Source organism: Strix uralensis, chromosome 25, assembly GCF_047716275.1.
Source record: "Strix uralensis isolate ZFMK-TIS-50842 chromosome 25, bStrUra1, whole genome shotgun sequence".
NCBI classification, from domain to species: Eukaryota; Metazoa; Chordata; class Aves; order Strigiformes; family Strigidae; genus Strix; species Strix uralensis.
In genome coordinates this window covers 6,047,177-6,060,276 of record NC_133996.1, presented here as the reverse complement: position 1 = coordinate 6,060,276, position 13,100 = coordinate 6,047,177, and the positions used below count along the sequence as shown (strand labels likewise).

Sequence of the window (13,100 nt, the reverse complement as noted above, 5' to 3'; positions counted from 1 at the left end):
GCCCCGACACCCGCTGCCCACCGGCGGAGCCGCCCCGGGGCCGGGCCACCTTAAACCCGACATCCGCCGGGCGCGGAGCCCTGCGCGGAGCCGCCGTCCCCGCCGGCATGGCAGGGCTGTGCGGGGCATCGCCCGCCTCCCTGCTTGCACCCTGAGCCCCCCCTCTTGCACCCCGAGCTCCCCCGCTTGCCCCCAACAGCTCCCTGTTCGCACTCTGGGGTCCCCCGCTTGCACCCCGGGATCCCTGGTGCGCCCCACAGTCTCCCGCTTGCACCCTGAGATTCTTACTTGCACCCCAAGGTCCCCTGCTTGCACCCCAAGATCCCTGCTTGCACGCTGAGGTCCCTGGCTTATGCCCAGCAGTTCCCTGTTTGCACTCTGAGGTCCCCCGCTTGCACCCCACAGTCCCCTGCTTGCACCCCGAGATCCTCCACTTGCACCCCGAGGTCCCTGCCTGCAGCTGAGCCTGAGCAGGTAAGCACAGGGGTGGCCGGGTCAGGCAGCGCTGCCCACTGCTCACCCTCCTCCTCCTCACCCAGGGTACTTGGCAGCAGCTTCTGCTCCATCCCCGGGCCTGCGGGTGGCTGTAGGTGCAGGTGGAGCTCGCGGGTGGCTGTGGTTGCAGGCAGAGCCCGCGGGTGGCTGTGGGTGCAGGCAGAGCCCACGGGTGGCTGTGGGTGCAGGCAGAGCCCGCGGGTGGCCGTGGGTGCAGGCAGAGCCCGTGGGTGGCCGTGGGTGCAGGCAGAGCCCGTGGGTGGCCGTGGGTGCAGGCAGAGCCCGTGGGTGGCTGTGGGTGCAGGCAGAGCCCGTGGGTGGCTGTGGGAGCAGGCAGAGCCCGTGGGTGGCCGTGGGCGCGGGGCTCAGGCTGGCGCGGGGGCTCTGGCAGCGGCCGGTGCAGCCCCGTTACAGCCCCAGCACGTCAGGCCCCGCCGCAGGCCCCAGAGCTGCTCCCGGCGAGGCAGCAGCTGCATTTGTCACCAGCCACCCAAAAATTCCCCCCGCTGCAGCGCAGCCGCGGGACCTCCCCTGGGCTCTGGGTGCTGCCGGGAAGCCTGGAGCCAGCTCAGCACCCTGTGCCTCAGTTTCCCCATCTGCAACGACAGCGGTGCTGGGGGAGGAAACGTCACCCTCCCCTGCCTGTGGCAGCGAGGAAGCTCCATATGCTCTAGGTGACAATGTAAACACGAAGAGGGGGGTGAGGCCACAGGCCCCAGCGTGACGCAGAGGGAAGAGCGGGTTTCCAGGCTGGGCCGTGCCGCTGCAGGATTTCCCCTTTCTCCCTCCAGCCCCGCGGCAGCCGCCGGCGGCAGGTCCCTGCGCCTGGCAGAAGGGGCTCCTGCCGGCACCGCCATGGAGTTCTCAGAGCTGATCAAGACGGCGACGGTGGAGAACGTGCTGCTGTCGTGCGCGGGGCTGCCGGCGGTGAAGGGCACCCTGTGCATCACCAGCCACCACCTGCTCCTCTCCTCCTGCCCCGGGGGGGACGGCCAGGCCGGCACCGTGGAGCTCTGGCTGCTCATCCGCAACGTGGACGCCGTGGAGAAGAGGTGGGTTTCTCCCCACGGCCGGCCCCGCGCTCCCTTCTAGCGGCGTCACCCCTGCCTTAGCTGGAGGAGATCCCCCGCCGCAGAGCACGGCCGCCCCACGGCGCTGCCCCCCGCGCCTCGGCCCTCCTCTTCCCCATGGCCCACACCGGGGGATGGTCGCGGTGCCAGGCATTGACCTCCTCTTCTCCTCCATGCCTCAGAGTGCAGAATTTAGGCTGGTACCAGCCCCCCCGGACTAACGGCTCCCCGCGAGACACCAGGTTTGGCTTTTAACGCTCTCTTGGCTCTGCTAACCCGCCCAGCAGTGCCCGGCTTTGTGCGAACCACCGCGGTGGTGATGGTGGAAATCCCGGCGGTGCCAGCTGAGAGCCAGCGATTCGGCACCCACACCAGCACAGCCCTCCTGCTTTGCCCCACTCAGCTCTCCCGGAGAGGGGGGAAAGGGCAGCTCAGCGCTGTCCCGTGTCTGTCTGTGTGTCTGTCTGCATGCACGGACCTACAGCCAGGCCTGACCCTCCTCCTGGCCCCCCCCCCAGGCTCGCCAACTCCTCCGGCACCATCACGCTCCGGTGCAAAGACCTGAAGGTGCTGCAGCTGGAGATCCCAGGCATGGAGGAGTGTCTCAACATCGCCAGCTCCATCGAGGTGAGGTGCTGGGCGGGCAGAGAGCCCGGCCCGAGCCACGCCAGGGTGCAAAGGTTGGCAGGAGAAAGCGGCCGCCTGCAGTGTTTGCTCTCGGGCTGTCACCAACGGGGGTAAACACTCCGCTCCTGGGCAGCATTGGCACCAGGTACCTGTGGGGCAGCACCCGCCTGCCCAGCCCTCGCTGGCAGCTGGGACAGGGGAAAGGGGTTGGCAGAGCCCTGGGGACACAGAAATCCCAGAATCATCTCAGTTGGAAAAGCCCTTGAAGCTCCTCCAGCCCAACCATGAACCTCACCCTGACCGTTCCCAACTCCACCAGATCCCTCAGCGCTGGGTCAACCCGACTCTTCAACCCCTCCAGGGATGGGGACTCCCCCCCTGCCCTGGGCAGCCCATTCCAACGCCCAACAACCCCTTCTGCAAAGAAATCCTTCCTAAGAGCCAGTCTGACCCTGCCCTGGCGCAGCTTGAGGCCATTCCCTCTTGGCCTGCCGCTGGTTCCCTGGCTCAAGAGACTCATCCCCCCTCTCTGCACCCTCCTTTCAGGGAGTTGCAGAGGGCCATGAGGTCTCCCCTCAGCCTCCTCTTCTCCAGACTAAACCCCCCCAGTTCCCTCAGCCGCTCCCCATCAGACCTGTGCTCCAGAGCCCTCACCAGACTTTCACAGCCACCTCACCCGTGACCAGCTCCCCCTTTGCTCCCGCTCCAGGCCCTCTCCTCGGTGGACTCCGTGATGATGATGTACCCGTTCTTCTACAGACCCCAGAGCCTGAAGCTCGAGGAAGGATGGCACCTTTTCCCCCTCCAGCAGTACTTCCAACAGATCGCCTCGCAGGTGAGCCTGGAAGGGAGAGACCCAGCGGGGCTAGTTGGGGGGGGTGAAAGCGACTCCCCCCGACCCATGCTGGGCCACCTGCCGGGGCTCACGCTGCCAGGGAGGCCCCTGAGGCAGCCCCCCCCCAACCCCGCGTCTCCCCCAGACGAGCCAGTGGCGGCTGAGCGACGTGAACCGGGATTTCACCACCTGCCCCACGTACCCTCCCACCGTCATCGTGCCGGCGGCGGTGGACGATGACGCTTTGCGGAAGGCTGCCCGTTTCCGGCAGGGCGGGCGATTTCCCGTCCTCAGCTACTACCACCCCAAGAACGGCACCGTGAGTCCCATCGCCCTGTCCTGCCCCCTCTCCCCTCTCCCGCCCCTGCCAGCCCTCGGGCGAAGGTGGCTCGAAGCCCCCCCCATCCTGTGGGGATCCCCCGGAGCCCCCCAGCTCTGGCTGCCCGCCGTCCCTCACCCCGCAGGCGATGCTCCGCAGCAGCCAGCCGCTGACGGGCCCCAACCGAAAGCGCTGCCGTGAGGACGAGATGCTGCTGGGAACGGTCCTGGATGAGGGGGAACGGGGCTTTATCATCGACACGCGGTCGGCCCAGGCGGCGAAGCAGGCGCGGATGACAGGGGGGGGCACGGAGCCCAAATCCTCCTACCCACAGTGGAGGAGGCTGCACCGGCCCCTGGAGAGGTGAGGGGCTGTGCTGAGGCCTGGCGCTCTCATGACACGGGTGATCACCCTACCCTGCCAACAGCACGGGGATTCCAGCCCCCTCTGAAAAATTCACCAAGCGCCTGACGCTGCTTTTCCCGCCCCCCCCAGAGGCCGCCCGCTGCAGGAGAGTTTTATTAAGCTGGTGGACGCCTGCAACGACACCACGATCAACATGGACCGGTGGCTGAACCGGCTGGAGAGCTGCCGCTGGCTCAGCCACGTCAAGGCGGCCCTGAGCACGGCCTGCCTGGCTGCACAGTGCATGGACAGGTAAGGGGAGGCTGATGCCCCGCTTCCCCCCGCTCCTTTCAACGCCTTCCCAAACCTCAGGCATCACCCTGGGATCACCCGCAGGGAGGAGGCCAACGTGCTGGTGCACGGGGCGGAGGGGACGGACACGACGCTGCTGGTGACAGCGCTGGCCCAGGTGATCCTGGACCCGTCCTGCCGCACGCTGGCAGGTTTCCAGGGGCTGCTGGAGCGGGAGTGGATCGAGGTGAGAGCGGCAGTGGTGAGGGCAACGGGGATCCCAGCCTGGCTGGGCAACCCCCCCGCTCCCCTTCACCCCCATGATTCCCCCTGGGGGGGGTCCCCACAGGCTGGTCACCCCTTCCACCTCCGCTGCGCCCGCTCTGCCTACTCCCACGCCCGGCTGAAGCAGGAGGCGCCCCTTTTCCTCCTCTTCCTCGACTGCGTGTGGCAGCTGAGCCGGCAGTTCCCCTTCTCCCTGGAGTTCGGCGAGCGCCTCCTCCTCACCCTCTTTGACAACGCCTACACCTCCGCCTATGGCACCTTCCTCTGCAACAACGAGAAGGAGAGGCAAGTGGAGGAGGGGGGGGGGGCTGCCCCTGCCTTCCTGCTGCCCTCCTGGTCACAGCTTGGGTCAAACTCGGCCCCACAATCCCTGGCAGGGACTGAAACGCATCTTGACTCTCCCGTAGGTGCCTGTGTAAAGTGAAGGAGAACACGCACTCCCTCTGGGCCTGGCTGAACCAGCCTGGGGAGAGGAAGAAGTACCTGAACCCTCTCTACTTGCCCAACGCCCTGGTTATCTGGCCCTCGGTCGAGCCCCAAAGCATCCAGCTCTGGCAAGGTAAGCTGGGTCCTGTGCTCTTCAGGCCCAGCCTCAGCTCTGAGCTGGGCTGGGGGAGGGAAAGCTGCTCTGCTTTTCCCTCTCTTGACAGGGCTACGGCAGGGCTGAAACAAGACACAGCCCCTTCTCTCCTAGGTTTATTCTTCCGCTGGATCCGTTCATCCCAGTACCTGGATGAGGCCTGGGCAGAGATCCAGCAGTTAGTAGAGGGCAACGAGCCCCCCGTCAAGGACAGCGCAGGGAACAGGCTGAGCCGGTCCCTCTCTGACCCCACTGCCCGGCCGGAGAACGGAAGATGAATGGCAGCGTAGGGAATTTGGTCCCTGCAGGCTGCCAGGCCAAGGCGACGCTGCAGCTTTGCCGTGGGAAGCGCTGTGCAGGACACAGGCCCCACGGAGCCGGAGGACAGCTCTGGGAGGGGGGCACAGCCCCCCTTTCGCAGCCTGGGGGCTGGGCAGACTGAGCTTGTTTCAGTAAAGCGCTCTCTCTCGCAGCCCACGCCTGCTTTTCTGCTCTTACATAGGGGCAGGAGCAGCCCCGCTCCCGCTCTCCTCCCCAGCGCTCATACCTGGACCGTCGGCGGAGCAGAAGCGCAGCGGGAGGTCGATGTGCCCAGCAGCAATCGGCCCCCCCCCGCCCCCTGGCAGCTCCTGCCGCGGCGTGCCTGGCACAGGGAAAACTAAGCAGCAGAACACACTAAAACCTCAACACCCTCTCCACTAAGGGCACGCTGGCTGCAGTTTAAGCGTTGCATCAGTCGCTCCCACCTGGGAGCCAGCCCAGGAAATCTGCCCTTGAACCCAGTTTTGAGGAAGGAAAGAGATAGAAACCACCCCTCCAGACAGACAGACACAGGCGAGAGGGCTGGAAGGATGAGGATTTGCAACACAAGCGTCCTAGTGCAGGAAATAACTCTTCCATGAGGAAAGTTGGCTCAGGGTCAGTCCAGCAAATAAACAAAAAGCACCAGAACTGGGTGTGTGTGTGTGTCATCTGGAAAACAATGACTGGCTGCTGCGCTTCCAGCCTGTTCAGGGCCAGACCTGAAGCAGAGCTGCTGCTCCTCCCCAGGAAAGGGTTAACCCGGGGTGGACAGAGGCCCCAGGAGCCACAGCAGTGTTGGCTGCCCAGGGGTGGGAGCCAGGCATGGCCAACAAAGCAAAGCACTCAGGATAATTTTGTTGCAGAATGAAAAAAAAAAAAAACCACCCAACCCCACAGCGGTGCTTTTCCTTGTGTTTATAAAAGATTTCTATTTATTTCCTGATGATATTTTTTTCTCCCCCCATACATAAATATGCCCAGCGGGGTAGGAAGCTCACGTTGCCAGGGGCGGGCAGGCAGCCAACCCAACTCCCCTCCTTGCCTTCACTCTACTCCCTGTGAAAGCCAGTCTTGCCTTTTTGAGGAGGTTGGATTTCTAGTTCCCCACCTTCACAAAACCCCTGAATTTGCTGCTAACCGCTTCCCGCTGCCTCCTGTGGAGCAGACTAACTTCAGGCCTTACAACAGTTCTACGCAGGAGCCGATGGACTGGGCAATGGGTTGGAGGAGGAAAAAGGAGAGGAAGTCTTCGTTTAAGCTTCAAATTCAAACTCAAAGTACTGGGGATCGAAGTAGTGGATGCGAACGTAGCCATCCTCACCCCCGCTGCTGTAACTGTACAGGAGGAAAGACAAAAGTCACCAATATTGTCAGGAGCTCACTGCCTCTAGGTTTATACCAAACAGTTCTCACAACCCCCTCCAGAAACTACTAAAGGAGTCACAAGAGGAAAAAAAAAGTATCAGTGACGCAGCTAAAATGTGCAGCAGCACATAAGTGAACCCCCCGGCCAGCCTGGCAGGAGGCAGCAGGGCTGGGATGGGAGAATTAAGGAAGGTGCTGGCTCTGTTCCCACTGCAGAGCTCCTTGAGCCCAGCCATACCCGAACCAAGGGGCACTAGGCTTGACTGGGGCACGCTGCAAGACGCACAGAGATCCTCACCTCTTCCCGTCGGGGTGAAAAGCAACGCTATTTATCGGACCAAAGTGACCCTTCACTCTGCCAAACTCTTCTTCAAAAGCCAAGTGGAAGAATCTGAGAGAAGGAAGAAGATTTAAATTATCACAAGAAGTCAGGAGCCTGGTTAGGGACACAGTCAGGGTTTCCTCAAAAAAATCTCTGCAAGTTTAAAGACTCCTCCAACACTGCTCTGGGAAGGGCATCCCTGGGCTGTCAGGAGTCCTCCCGGTAAGGGCTCAGCCCTGCCAGAGGAAAAGGACCAACCTGGCCTCAAATTTGCCAATCCTGGTGGAGGTCGTGGTCACATCCATGGCCTCCTGCCCACCACCGAGCACGACCTGCAAAGGAGAGAAGCCACAACACTTCAGTGCTGCTTACACCACACGCTCCGCAGCAGCAGGGAGAGGAAATAGTCAAGCCTTGGGGAATCCTCCTCCTAACCCAGCAGGTCCCACAAACTCATGAACAGGCCTGACTCCAGCCCCGGAGAAGTTCCCACCTCCCAGACACACTCATTTGAAGATCTGAGGACACAAAGCCACGTTCCCTGCACCAGGCTGCAGTAAAGTTCCCCAGACCCGCCCCGCAGTCGTTTTTTAGGTGGACTGGTGACACTCTGCCTTCCAGCTACCTGGGACAACGCGGGGTCACAGTAAGACCGTTACAATGAGCAAACTCATTCTTACGTGATCAAAAATGGGGGAGAGTGCAGCAGAGTTCACCGGTCGCTCCGTCCGGAATGTCTTCAGATGCTCAAGTGTCGTGCAATCAAATAGCTAGGAGGCAAAAGGGAGAGAGTTATTCTGCAAGAGGGCTGCCAGCACAATTAACTCACACAAGTCTAGCTGCTAGGCCTCACCTGGGCAGATGTTCGCCCTACAGTTGCTCATGGGCACCCAAATCTCAAAAACATTCCCCCAGAATCCCAAAATACTGGCCCAAGGTAAATCTCACCTCTACCACCCTCCAGAGATAGCAAACTACACATATTTTGGCAATGGTGTTTTCAATGCCTGGCCTCTAATTTAACGTGGTGGCACCTCTGCTTTCTCACTGAGCTTTCCCACTAAGCTTTGACTTTCCACTTACTCAAATTTCTAAGGAGCAAACCTCTGCGATAGCCACGGCTCTGAGCAGAGGTCCTGGCAAGCAAATATTAACAGTCTGCTGCATTTCCAATGGGAGGCCTCACCTTGGCTGTGTTGTCCTTGGAGGCAGTGATGAACATGGTCATGTCCCTGGAGGTCTGAATATCGTTGATTTGCTTGGTGTGTTCCTTGATGTTTGAAAGCTGCTCCCCTGACTGAAGGGTAAAGAAGGCAGTTTCAGCATGCTGGCAAGTGAAGTGAGTGTACATGCAACCTCCTTGTTAAAAATAATTTAGGAAATGTCGCTGTCAGCAGCAGGGCTGATGCTGGCACATCAGCCTTGCTCAAGGGAGCTGCGTATTTTAACTATCCTCCCATGAGGGTGCTGGTTTGAGCCAAAAAGCCCATACTCTGTCCCATGATCATAACAGGAATGCTGCAATATCCTCCCACAGGCACTGCTGCCTGAGGGAGATGCTGTTCTTTATCAGACTGACCTTGGCACTGAACTGGTTCAGCTCTCCGCTCTCATGTCCTGCGATGATGAACTCTCCCAGAGGGCCCCACACAGCACTAGTGATTTTAGAGTCACTGCAGGGGATTTTCATGTAAGGCTCGTTGTTCTCTGCAGGAAGGAAGGAAGGAGACAGATAGACAGACACAGTGGCACCGGCTCCAGCGCTCAACGCTTCCCCTTATTCCCTGGTGCAGGCGCTGGCCCAGATTCCTCACCGATCTGGCTGGGGTCCCGGAGGTCAAAGAAGCTCACAAAACACTGATATCCCATCTGCTTGTCCGTGGAAAACATGATGATGTTTCCTCCAAAGTCGAAGCCACACGTCCTCACCGCTGAGCTGGTCTTCACCAGGGCGAGCTGCTTTCCTGAACACAGAGCAGAAACCGTCACTTCACTGGATATTTTACTGCAAGATTAATGAAAACGAGCAGCTGAACAGCAGGGTCAGAGGGAGGATGAAAGCATCAGGTGTAGCTGACAAGAAAGTTTGGTGAGCTGCAAGGTCTAGCCAAATGTTTTGACTACTTGGGTGGTAGAGTGAGTAAATTCACTAAATATTCACTAGAAACCAGGCACATACAGAAACCCTCCCCTCCAGCAGCCCGAGTTCAGATTCAAACCTCTTTCAGAGGGGCAAACAAGCACATTATGCTGCCACCACGTCCTCCAGGCTTAGCAGACTTCACGTCAGGACAGAGCTGTGACTCAAACGCAGCTATGTGGGGAGAGAAGAGTTTTACCTGTTTCACAGTCCCAGAGCCGACAGCTGTTATCCGCAGAGCCGGTGAGCACATGTCGCGTGTCCCCTAGGTCACCAGTTAGGGAATACCAGCATGTTTTCAGCCCCAAAAAGCTACTCTCTAGGTACCCAGAGAATATTTATGCACAAGATTAAAAAGCTGTATCACACAGAGATTGGGCAACATCCATTCCAAGACCGGCAATACTCCAGTACAGACAGACACGCAGTCTGAGTGCTCCCATTACAAACCCCACAACTTTCCTCTTGAAATGTTAAAGAGAAAGGCTCCAGCTCTTGCATTAACACAACCTTTGCACATTTCTGTCTCCACTACCTGCTGCCCACATAGGAGACGGAAGACCTTGTGCAACTCAAGACACCTTCCCTGAGCTCCCAGGGCCACCACAGCAAAAGCAACGATGCACAAACAAGAGCAGACGGGGCAACACGGCACATGTTACTTCAAACAACAGCCCAGAAAGAAAAATACCCAAAAAATGGAGTAAGGGAAAGACAGCAGAAGAGTTAAACACACTGTATCTCCCCTGTGCTCCTCTTCAAGAGGAAACAGTGCAGCAGTTGGGAGCAATCAGCTCAAGTGAATCACTGTAAAGAAAATATACGGGACAGACAAACTGGTTTCTGCGATCAAAGGATACAGTCTGCATCCACGCACCAGACGGCTCCTGTGTGGCCGTTGTAGGTGCCGAGCCTCTCTCCATTCACTGAATACCACACGTTGACAATCTGCGAGAAGAAAATAACCAAGCACCCCTCTTACCAAACGGACTAATTAACGGGACTGATGAAGAGCCGTTCAATTATCCCGGTGGGGGCTGGTTTGCACCCGGGGAAGGGCGGGGAGGGGGGTGGCGGGCAGGGCTCGCCGCACTCACGGGATCTTTGGCCACGGTGAAGAGCAGGTCTCCCTCCCGGTTGTACTTGATCTGCGTGATGGAGCGCTCATGGCCCTGCAGCAGGATCGGCTTCTGCGAAGGGCGGAGACGTCATTTAATGCCTCAGGCGAGGCACGGCCTCAGCCCCCGGACCGGGGCTCCTGGGCCACGGAGGAGTTGGGGGGCGGCAGTGTCACCTCCCTCCACTCCCCCGGGGCCCAGGAGCCCCGGCCCGGGGGCCCTGCGCCGCCCGACCACCGGCCACTACCCCCGGCCCGGCCCCGCTCTCACCATGGCGGCAGCGCTGAGGCGAGAGGCACGCGCGATCGCTTCCGGGTCAGAGGGCACGCGCGGCGGAAATACGTCACCGTCGCTATGGCGCCCGTGGGTGAGCTTCCGGGGCTGAGGGGAGGCCGCTCCCGGGCGGGAAAGGGTCTGCCCGGAACGGGGCTTTCCCTCGGGAAGGGAAATAGCCACCGTCTGGATCCCTGTGGGGCTTTCCCTGAGGGGGGATGTGGCGGCAGGCTGGGCCCCGGGGGGGCCTTTTCTGAGAGTGGGACGGGGCCGTGGCGCGGCTCCTGTGGGGCCTACCCTGAGGGGGATGTGGCCGGGGGTTTGGCTGTGAGGCCTTCCCTGAAGGGAGAACATGGCCACAGGCGGCCGGGGCTGCGGTGGGGCATTCCCTGGGCGGGGGGGAGTGTGACCACGGGCTCGGCTGGCTCTGATGCTTTCCTTGAGGGAGTGTGGCCGCGGGCCGGGCCCTGTGAGGGGCCTTCCCAGAGGGGGATGCGGCAGCAGGGCCAGGGTGGGTTCCTTCACGATGGGAGACAGCAGCGAGCTGGGCTGGTGAAGGCTGTCCCTGATGGGGGATGGCTGTGGGCCAGGCCAGGCCCTCTGCAGGGAGATGAGGACGGGCGGGCCCTCTGAGGGCGGTGATGGCAGATCCCCCCCACTGGGGCCATCAGGCCGCTGAGCCCAGGCTGTGCCGCAGGAGAGGCAGCGGCGCTGGTGCTGGTGGCCGTGCTGTGGGGCAGCACCGGGCCGTTCCTGCGGACGGGCGCGGCGGGGCTGGAGGAGGTGCGGTGCCAGGGCCGCCTGCAGCAGCTGCTGGCCGAGATCCGCTTTCTGGGCCTCAACTACAAGGTGCGACCCTGTCCGGGCTCCCAGGCAGGCTGTCAAACTGTCTTTGGGATCATTCCTACCTGTTTAATTCTGGGCTTGATACTTTTATTTAAACTGTTAAATATTCCATCTATCATCAGAATTCTTTATTTTCCATAATATTTAGTTTAATTGTCTATAGCACTGCTCTTCCTTTGCAGAATTGAGACTGTTTTCTTAGGCAGCAAGTCATTAACCCTCATATTTTACATGAAATAAGCACGGGGGCTTTCTGCAGATTGGGGAACTAAGACATTGAGCAGCTTGTGACTGGCAGCAGAATCGCCAGCGTGCCACATTTCTGCTGTCAAACACAGCACAGGACAATCGGGTCTGGGCTCCTTTGCTGCCCGCTCTCTGGGGGTGCCTGGTGGGTTTGCCAGCAGCAGCTGAGAGGCTTGTGCTCTTCCTGCAGTACATGGTGCCATTTCTGCTCAATCAAGGTGGATCTCTCCTCTTCTACCTCACCTTGGCATCCGCAGGTTAGTTCTTGTTGCTTTCGTGGAGTGGGTTGATTGGGATTTTGGGAGGATCAGTGCTATTGATTACTCTGGTGACTCAGCTAAACATCAAGCAGCTGTCTTGTAATAATCACAAATAAAACAAGTGTCTTACAATTTGTACAAGATTAGCCATTTTCAACTGTTTGTGTTAAAATTGTTCAACTTCAGATCTGTCCCTGGCAGTACCACTCTGTAACTCCCTGGCTTTGATAGTCACGCTGGTGACTGGGAGGATTCTGGGAGAGGACTTCGGTGGTAAAAGTAAGTTACACTTAAAACATTTCCTCACATTGTCTCCTGCACCTATTTGCTGACTTAATAGTGTGGGCTTCCCTCTGGTCTCCTGAAAAACAGCAAATACCCACAGAAGGGCTTTAACTAGTTAAGTAGTAGTACTTGCTACGGAACCTGAAAGGGAAGTGAAACAGACTTGTAAGTGGGCAGGGCTAGTAAATTTGAAGCGAGAATTGGCTATTCTAAGCTAACAGAGTTTTCAGGCCTGAGCCTTTATCTAACTAGATGTTTAATCATAAGAAGACGTCTAAATAATACAGCCACCATGGAAAAGGAATGCTCCATAAGCCCCCAGATGTCAGCACCCATCTTTCTTTCCTTCCCTTACATCCTACAATAACATTACCCTGCTCCGAAAGTTAGAAAATGGCAGGAAACTTGAAAGCTTAAAAACATCGGGTCCTGGCACAACAGCTGTAGGAATACACTAAAATGGTTTTGTGTTGTTGAAGGCTGGTTCTCACTAGCCAGACGTACAGCATCAGCATTTTCTTAGAAACGGGCTTTGCCCAATGTACACAGGCAGTCCAAACATCCAGACCCCTTCAGAACTCGCCCAGTCCAGACATTTATGCTCTCCTATTTACCACGACACCTGAGCATCACGTATTTAGCAATGAGAGGATGTGACTAGTGTTGAACTATGTAAGTTCCCAACATATTATTGTTCATTTCTGCAGGGGCTGTGGCAGGAATGCTGCTCACCGTCCTAGGAGTCACCCTCTGTGTAGCTGGTTCATGAACGAGACGCAGCAAGAAGCAGAGAACCTGTTCAAAGGTAACCCCCGTGGCTGAAGGGGGGGCTTCTGGCTCAGCAGCAGACCCTTTGGCTCAGCTGCACCTAGGAAGCTGTATTTTGACACACAGCTGTCAAAAACCATGAAAACGTGGACTGCATTCCCTGAGCACCAGGGTGGAACAAGGCATGTTGCAAGGACATCCTATTTAATGTCTTGAGTTAAGGAATTTTTTGTCTGTGGGTGTTTCAAGGCAGGGATGATTGAATTGTCTTGTTCAGCAATGGAGGGATAATAAATGGTTAATAAATCGTTCAAAGGGAGCTTCTGG

The 13,100-nt window shown here is 58.6% G+C and overlaps 3 protein-coding genes across 8 annotated transcripts in view; 2 read left to right on the top strand and 1 right to left on the bottom strand.

Moving 5' to 3' along the window:
- Positions 1-5,798, top strand: part of LOC141954749 (myotubularin-related protein 9-like) — a 188,370-nt gene extending 182,572 nt beyond the window's left edge. Inside the window, exons 1-12 of one of the 6 annotated variants that reach the window (XM_074894569.1) lie at positions 90-474; positions 1,287-1,547; positions 1,748-1,807; positions 2,084-2,192; positions 2,902-3,027; positions 3,173-3,346; positions 3,492-3,709; positions 3,842-4,003; positions 4,088-4,229; positions 4,332-4,552; positions 4,675-4,826; positions 4,962-5,798. In XM_074894569.1, coding sequence (XP_074750670.1) covers positions 1,351-1,547; positions 1,748-1,807; positions 2,084-2,192; positions 2,902-3,027; positions 3,173-3,346; positions 3,492-3,709; positions 3,842-4,003; positions 4,088-4,229; positions 4,332-4,552; positions 4,675-4,826; positions 4,962-5,125 — 1,725 coding nt within the window. In that variant the 5' untranslated portion in view covers positions 90-474; positions 1,287-1,350 and the 3' untranslated portion in view covers positions 5,126-5,798. Of the gene's footprint in view, positions 1-89; positions 475-508; positions 1,178-1,286; positions 1,548-1,747; positions 1,808-2,083; positions 2,193-2,901; positions 3,028-3,172; positions 3,347-3,491; positions 3,710-3,841; positions 4,004-4,087; positions 4,230-4,331; positions 4,553-4,674; positions 4,827-4,961 lie in introns of those variants that run through there. The other 5 variants (XM_074894566.1, XM_074894570.1, XM_074894571.1 and 2 more) reach the window with 5 other exon arrangements.
- Positions 5,799-6,050: 252 nt separating this feature from the next.
- Positions 6,051-10,424, bottom strand: EIF3I (eukaryotic translation initiation factor 3 subunit I). Its single transcript, XM_074894573.1, has 11 exons — positions 10,366-10,424; positions 10,075-10,167; positions 9,838-9,925; positions 9,177-9,242; positions 8,652-8,801; positions 8,417-8,544; positions 8,024-8,134; positions 7,518-7,607; positions 7,096-7,169; positions 6,814-6,906; positions 6,051-6,485 (listed from the first exon to the last, which is right to left on the bottom strand). The coding sequence occupies exons 1-11, from the start codon at positions 10,366-10,368 to the stop codon at positions 6,404-6,406; spliced, it is 978 nt and encodes a 325-aa protein (XP_074750674.1). The 5' UTR covers positions 10,369-10,424; the 3' UTR covers positions 6,051-6,403.
- Positions 10,425-11,010: 586 nt separating this feature from the next.
- Positions 11,011-13,092, top strand: TMEM234 (transmembrane protein 234; the record flags this gene model as incomplete). Its single annotated transcript, XM_074894574.1, has 4 exons — positions 11,011-11,217; positions 11,651-11,717; positions 11,907-11,999; positions 12,713-13,092. Coding segments are annotated over 4 exons (429 nt in total), but the record flags the coding sequence as incomplete, so codon positions are not given.
- Positions 13,093-13,100: the final 8 nt, after the last annotated feature.

Coding starts and splice junctions, on each gene's coding strand:
- EIF3I (XM_074894573.1), bottom strand. Junction 9,926..10,074: donor TCACCGTGGCCAAAGATCCC/GTGAGTGCGGCG, acceptor TTCTTCTCGCAG/ATTGTCAACGTGTGGTATTC. Junction 6,486..6,813: donor TTTCACCCCGACGGGAAGAG/GTGAGGATCTCT, acceptor CCTCCTGTACAG/TTACAGCAGCGGGGGTGAGG.